Source organism: Cynara cardunculus (assembly GCF_001531365.2).
Source record: "Cynara cardunculus var. scolymus isolate 2C chromosome LG 5, CcrdV1, whole genome shotgun sequence".
In the NCBI taxonomy this organism is placed as follows: Eukaryota; Viridiplantae; Streptophyta; class Magnoliopsida; order Asterales; family Asteraceae; genus Cynara; species Cynara cardunculus.
The window spans coordinates 30379905-30387661 of record NC_037532.1 but is presented as its reverse complement, the minus strand read 5'-3'; the positions used below and the strand labels follow the sequence as shown (position 1 = coordinate 30387661).

Sequence of the window (7757 nt, the reverse complement as noted above, 5' to 3'; positions counted from 1 at the left end):
AGCACCCCTCAAGTAAAACCTTCTAGAGCCGGCACGGTGGAGGTGACAAAGGACGTAGAATCGAACCTCCTGCAGATAAAGGACGAAGTAAAAGAAGAGGCCATGTTAAGAAATCCCAAGGTTCGACACATTGGGGCCCCAGGTCCTTCCTTTCTATTCCTCGGTTAGCAAGCTAATTGGCAAGGTTCGACTTGACCGGAAGCACAACCAAGTAAAATAGAATATGATGATCATCAAACGCTTGTTTAGCATCTCTTTTTCACGTTCATGGGATCAACAGATAATCTAGATCAACACAAACATACCCGGTATATCCCACACAGATGACACTGTCAGTGATGTGATGGACCCAGATATATCTTGATTAACAACAATCTGCAATTTCATATACCATTTCTAGTTTTCTACCAACAACATAATGATCCATCTCTAGAAACAAACATATACCATCCTCCCTCACTATAATCATAATCCAATATACAGAGAAATTCTAGCTCTGAAGGTGATTAATGGTGGCCTTTTGCCTTGTGCAGTACTTCCTTGAGAACACCAGCAATTCTATCTGCCATATGATATTCTAGAAACCTTTCTTTCACCCTTTCATACCCTCTCTTCCCCATCGTTAGCCTTCTCTCCACGTGTGTCGCCAGTTTCACCATGTTCTTTGCAAGCGGACTCACCCCTTCTTTGCCGGCAGGATGCAGAAAACCCGTTGATCCATTCACCACAATCTCTGCAGTGCCTCCGGCTGATGTTCCCTGTGATTCGCAGGCGGTGATAAGAACCCATATCTTTAACTTCACTTTTGTGGATTTATGTACATTTGGGAACCGTAAATATTTTGAGAAGCATGAAAACCAACTATTCATGATAAATATACATGAATATCCAGCATGATATGCAATATTCATTATGAATAATTTACGAATAGTTGGTTCCCACGGTACTCAAATGAACCTGCATAGAAAGGAAATCGGAAAGGGAAACAAGAACATTTACCAGTACAGGAAGTTGGAATGCCATTGCTTCGATTGTTATCCTCCCAAAACACTCTCCCCGCCCCTACACATAAGAATAACCTGGGTAAATATCGATAGATCTAATACAATATCTTGATCTCAATTTCTGAAACATATACCTATCAATCACCAAAAAGTGAAAAACTTGGTAAAAAGAATCAGAAAATATAAAAAGTTGTGAAATTATACAGTTGTATTGCCCGCTACCAAAAACCAAACGAGACTCAGTGAATCCTACGTATTCCGAGAATCAGGGGTAGAAACAGGGTAAGTGTAGCATGGCGGTAATTGGGTTACCAGGGTGTTACGCCCAATAGACAGTTGTCTTAGTTTTCATATCATACAAAAAGTGTGAGTATTTGCCATGTATTATATACTTAAAAACATATGAATACCTGAGAATTCTGGACTAGAACATCGATTGCTGCAAGATAAGGAGCTACAGTTAGAGTTTTATTGACAAAATGAACGCGATGTTGGATTTTCTTCTGTGCCACGAAGTTCCGCAGTTCTGTTTCAAACTTAGTCTGGACACTCATATCACTGCCTACAATTACTGCACGTATCGATGGCACTTGTAGCTTCTTTTCTTGAATCAACTGTAAGCTCTCATAAAATGAGCGTAAAAATAGATCTTGACCTTTTCCACGGGAAACACCTGCAACCCATTATCATGCTTCCTTGTAAATTTATAGATTATCATTTAGCAACCAAAACAACAATATCGGAAGATAAAAAAGACAAATTAAAGAATAAAAGAGAGACAAAAATGTGTTGCACTCTTGCAGACATCCTAACTCGGTTTTACACACCTTTTTACTAAAAATCGAACCAAACACATCCAGTACGCAAACCTGTCCTCTACCCGGTGCGTTTGGTATGCAAACTGGACTGGACAGAACGGGATAGAGTGAGGTAGGCGGTTGAAAAAATTATGGTTTTAGGGTTTTAATTTGACATGGGTGGTTTAGTGATTTACCAATCTTGTAAGGTTTTAGGGTTTTAATATGATATGGGTAGTTTAGTAATTTACCAATATTGTCTCATCTCCCTGAATTTTGTTCCGCCTATTTTGGTGGGGAAGAAAATGCATTTTTGTCCCAATCAGGTTATGTCTTGTCCCAATCTAATGTCGCACCAAACATGGGACAACAAGTTTTTGTATTGTCCTGTCCTACGTCACGTACCAAACACGCCTTACGGGGTCCGGCTCACAAAAGTGATGCCCATACTATTCAAGATGGCAGAGGGATGGGGTTTGGAGACAACTAAATAATCACATTGAAGCAGAAAACTTACTATTTATGGCAGCAAAGAGTATATCTTCGTTACGCACTCCAAGGGACTCTCTAACATGCTCCCTCAAAACCCTTTTCGCCACACTATCTTCAGCAACGTCCATAAGTTCTTTGCTGTTGCCAAGGTGAACAACGTACGTTTCTGGCATCTGAATCCTGTAAAATAAACGTACTAACCATAAGCTAAAATGTCAAGCATAGATTTAAACAATTGGGAACAGTTTATTCAAAAGCATGTACTCACTCCGTCCCAAAATAAATCTCCACAATAAAAAAGGCACACAGTTTTAAAATGTGTAATCGTTACATTTTTAATTAGCTAAATGACAAATTTTACCCTTGATAATAGAGGGAGTAATGAATTTCTCCATCTAATAAGTATGGGTGGAATTCGGTAGACGACACCTATTTTGGACAAACTAAAACCGAAAATGTGGACAGATATTTTAGGGCCGGAGGGAGTCTTTCTCTATTAAGCATTCAAATATTGGCCGGAGAACGAACCCAAGCTCATAGATTAGGAACAAAATGGGAACAGTTAGAGGAAGCGTTATGTTCAAGATACAAACTCAAAACAGCGGCCTAAATGAGCTCAAATCAAGCATACGAACAACGGAACAATGTGCAAATCAAATTTCCGAATATATTCTATCTCGTTCTTTATCATGTTATACTCCCTCGGTCCCAAAATAAGCATCCACATTTCTATTTTAGTTTGTCCCAAATTAAATACCCACTTTCAAAAGTAAGTGCCTACTTTCCAATTTACTCTTGGGGTATGAGATGGAGAAATTCGATACTCCCTCTATTATTATGGGTAAAATTGTCATTGTAAATTAAGAAGTGTAATAATTACACATTTCTAGAACTGTGAGTCATTTTCATTGTGGATATTTATTTTGGGACTGGAGGAGTATTAGCTAAGAAGAGCAATTACGAAGTATAGGTGATGGGAAGGATAAACTAAAGCATACTTTAAGCGTTCTTGAGTCCTATTCTTCCAATATTCGGCTGTTACATAGGAATCGATCATAGACCCAGCAACCATTGGCAAGTGCTTCACGTAATCCAGTTTGAAGTAATGCCCTCGCATTTCATGAATCCACCATAACACCTTTGGCAGTACTCGAGGAACATCTTTATTCAGAACAGCGTCCAGCCATTTTCCAGCAACAGCAGTGTTTAGAACAACCAAATCGGCTTTTATTGCAGTATCTATAGCTTCTTGACCCTTAGCAGAGAAGACCTACAAGTATGAAGAACATTAAAGAACAACCAATATATCAATATACGTCGGAACCCCCTTAGGCTCCTCAAGGCCTCTTTTGGAGATTAATCTGGCAGTTCCACATATTCTCACATGGAATGAGAGCCAAGTTCTAGCACTCTAAGGACTCAACACTCTTGGGGGCAATTTGTGCCCGTCTAGCCTTCTTGGAGTTCCAAATCGGCTAGACTTGGATCAATTCTCCTCAGTATATGTTGGACCCCCTTCTCTCCTCAAAGCTCTTTTGGAGATTAATGTGGGTTACACATATTCTCACATTAGACAAATAAGATGCTTAAAAAAAGAAAATCATTAAGCTAAAGATGATGAAATCAAATACATAAGAAAGCAGAACAAAAGGTTTTTCCAAGTCACCGTCATTAATGTTAAAAGAAAACTAGATGAATGCAGCAGATTTTCTAATCCCCCCCTTCTATCCCGTCCTATGTATGTTCAATGTTGAATTCAAGGAGCTATCTATTTACCCTAAACTTCATAATTAATGCTCTCATGGGTACATGCATATGCATACAAACCGTAATAAAGCAACAAATTCAGAGACCATATCTAATACAGGAAGCAAGGATTACCTAAATGATGTCAAATCAAATAAGTCACAAAAGGGTCAATGGCTTAACGCCATCCAACTTATTGGTAGATCTCAACTTCCTTGGAGGTCAAAGGTTCAAGCCTCACCAAATGCCGTATATAAATAGTATATACATCAAAAAAAGATCAAAGAATTCAGGGGGTCTTTGGTTCAGTAAGAGGAATGAAAATGGGAATGAATTTCCATTCCCCCCGGTTTAACCTGGAATCAAAATTTGGGCTCCGTGGGGGAATGAGCCCATTATATTATACAAAACCAAACCGTTTCTTTTATTTTCATTCTCATTGATTACTGCCAAATACCCCTAACCAAACACCCCCTCAAACTCCGTGACCATCAATCCATATGACGCCTTATCTTTCTTAACCAAATGCCATCCTAGTACGTGTGTATATATATACACGGTTTTCAAAATCGTTTGAGGCGTACGCCTTGAGGCGAGGCGATCCAAAACTGCTCATGAGGAGGCACCTCATGGTCCCTGGACGAGGCTTAAGCCTCAATCTGTGAGGCGTTTCTGAGGCGCACGCCTCTCCAAACAACATTTTTTTCTTCTCCATTTCTTACTTTTTCCTCTCTCAAGAAGATATTCATCTCAAAGGCCAACCCAAAAAGTAAGTTCTTTTTAGTTTGTGTCCATATTTTTAGTTTACGTATAATGTATTATATTATATCATATATATTTCGGTCAAGTATATATGTTCTATATCATGTATAATGTATTTTCTATATGTATAATGTGTTATATATGTTTTTCTGTATATTTTCTGTTTTTATATATTATTATTGTTTTCAGTTTTCTGTTTTCTATATTATTTTCAGCTTTCTGTATTATTTTTCTGTTTTCTGTGGATTTGGAAGATGAAAGTGATAGTGATTATGGATAAGATGTGGAGCTATACAACTTGATCATGCTTGGGGGAACTATAAGTTGTAGATTGATATGTTTTTGGACGTATAACTAGTAGTTTATGAATCTATGACGTTTAAATTTTGGTATGGAATTATGTTTTGCTTGCTATTAATATTTATGAATTTTATTTGTTTCATGCCTCACTGCGTGGAAGGGAAACGCCTCAAGTCCCAGTTCCGCTTTCTAAAACCTTATATATATAAGATTTTGGTACAAATACAAAAGCAAAGGAAAGAAAAAGATGGTTCTTGAGCATACAAATTTCAATTCAGTCATGAATCGAGTATAAAACGGAGAGCATTCTATAGAACACCTCATAATGGCAAAAGTTTATAAGTTCATTCAAATATATATTGACCAACGGTAACAAATGCCATGAAACGAAAAGATTAGCAACGAATGATTTGGCAATGGAAGATGTACCTGTACTCCACGATCCAACATCTTGTTCTCCAAACTGTATATCACCTCATCTTTTCCGGGTGGCTTTTGGATCGTTATCCAACAAACCTCAGCACCAACACCTCTTAATAGAAATGCTAGTTCCATTAAAAGCAATGGACCACCTGAAAGATAAATCAAGAAAGTGAAAGGGGATCAAAAGACATGAATGAGTGGCAACATATGCATTATAGCTTTCCATTTCCTCCCCGTATGACACAATTTCACAAAAACACTAGGGCGCATTTGGTACTCGGAATGGGACTGGACAAGACTGGGCTGACAAAAGTGAGTTTTTTTTTTTTTTTGAAGTATATAATATTTATATTCGGCAAATAGAACACATAAACTCACACACCCTCCTCACTTTTAGTGAGGTTTGAACCTTTGACCTTCTAGGAGGCCAATGACTCACATACCGCTAGGCCAAAGGCCCTTTGGTAGACAAAAGTGAGTTGGCGGGTGAAATAAATTTGTAAAAGGTTTTAGGGTTTAATTTCACATTGGTACTTTAGTAATTTATGCATATGTCCCATGTCCCTAATTTTTGGTCTACTCCGCCCTACCTACTAATTTCCTCCTCACCTACATCAACGTCAAGACTTACTTTTTACATTTTCAATGTATGATTTGACCTAACTATCACATAAGTAGCAGGGCATATAGCAACATCCTTCTGTTCCACCTATTCTGGTGGGACAAAAAACCTGCATTGTTGTGAGTTGTGACACTTGGGGGTTGTTTGGTTGGAAAGGTTTTTGTTTGATAGGGTTTTTCATAGTTCTTGGAGCGTTCTTTTTAATTGTGAGGGGCAGGTCTACAAAAAACTTGGCTGTCCCAAACAGTCATGTATTGCTAGCTAACTAAATAAGCTGCGAGTCGGTTAGGCTGCTAACAAACCGGCCCTCAGTCTTACAATGTCCCACTCTAATTGCAGTGCCAAACATGAGACAAGTTTTCTTGTTAGGTGAATGAGAAATATCTTAAATCTTTTTCCCCATATAAAGTGTTCGTACATCATAGCAGTTCTCGGTTCTATGGCAGAAGTTATTAACTTATACCCAATGAAAATGAAGAATTAAAGAGAAGAGTTGAGAAACTAGATTACCTGAAAGAGATAGTTCATGAGAGACGAGAAGAACAAGCCTGGACTTCATAAAACTGAGGGGACTAGCTACTTTAACCTGAATCGGAGGCGGCGCCTTGGGTTTGGCCGTCGATTGAAAGCGTTTACCAACAGCAGGGACATCGAAGAGGTGACGATCACATGAAGAATCATAAGCGGCCCTGATAATAAACGCCACCGCCGTAGAGACGGATAACATGGCCAAGAGTAGCAAAAGCCACCGCGTTTTCTTCTGGAAGAAGAATGTTGAAGATGACTGTTTGGCCATGGGTAGGGTCTATGAAATTGGGTATGACTATTGTCGTGGATGGTCCAGGTCTCGGCATTGATCTAGGGTTTCTTGTTGAAATCTTGTGATGTGCATCTGGTCCAGCTAGAGAGAGATTGGAAATCGAAATCTGTCTCTCCGGTGGGTGTTGGTTGTATAGAATAGATTGTTGATGTACGGGTAACGTGTGTAAGCCGACCAAGAAAAGGGTTCCGAGCTTTGGGTCCCGCAGTCGTGTGTGTGTTGACCGGCCGGATTTAGGACCGGAAATGGCGAAAGATCGGACACAAGCTTCTTCGCTTATTCTATCTATCTATTTATTTATAAATAGCAAAATGGTACAAGTTGATTTTAATATTTTATTTATAAAAGTTAAAAAAAATCTAATGGACTTTAATATTTGAAATGATTAAGTTATTGGATAATTTGTTAGAACAAATAAGTTATTGAACATTTCAAAACATATTAAATAAGTCCTTCGACAATTTTTTAGAAACAAATAAATACTTGGACAATTTAAAACATGTTAAATAAATTATTGGACAATTTTTGGAACAAATAAGTCATTGGACAATCCAAAACATGTTACATAACTCCTTGGACTTTTCTAAAACATATTGGATACATTCTTATGATTTGTACAACTAGTTAAATTGGTAAAATAGTGGAAAAAGAAAGTCGAAAAAAAACCCCAATAAACATTCATATTTTAAACGATTAAGTCCTTAAATATTTTTTGAATCAAAAAGTATATAGATCTATAAAATTAAACAAAATATAACAAAAAAATAATTACATTTAAAAAAAAATTTGAT

General features: G+C 37.8%; 1 protein-coding gene across 1 annotated transcript; it reads right to left on the bottom strand.

Moving 5' to 3' along the window:
- Positions 1 to 364: 364 nt before the first annotated feature.
- Positions 365 to 7225, bottom strand: LOC112513716. The gene is made up of 7 exons (XM_025120071.1): positions 6657 to 7225; positions 5531 to 5673; positions 3292 to 3563; positions 2319 to 2473; positions 1415 to 1677; positions 1000 to 1062; positions 365 to 758 (listed from the first exon to the last, which is right to left on the bottom strand). The coding sequence occupies exons 1-7, from the start codon at positions 6940 to 6942 to the stop codon at positions 507 to 509; spliced, it is 1434 nt and encodes a 477-aa protein (XP_024975839.1). The 5' UTR covers positions 6943 to 7225; the 3' UTR covers positions 365 to 506.
- Between the last annotated feature and the right edge of the window lie 532 nt (positions 7226 to 7757).

Excerpts from the sequence above, each read along its gene's own strand:
- LOC112513716 (XM_025120071.1), bottom strand. The coding sequence starts at position 6,942 with ATGGCCAAACAGTCATCTTCAACATTCTTCTTCCAGAAGAAAACGCGG. Across the intron at positions 1,678-2,318 it reads ACTCTTTGCTGCCATAAATA|GTGTTTCCCGTGGAAAAGGT; the intron begins GTAAGTTTTCTG and ends AATGGGTTGCAG. Across the intron at positions 759-999 it reads CATTCCAACTTCCTGTACTG|GGAACATCAGCCGGAGGCAC; the intron begins GTAAATGTTCTT and ends TGCGAATCACAG.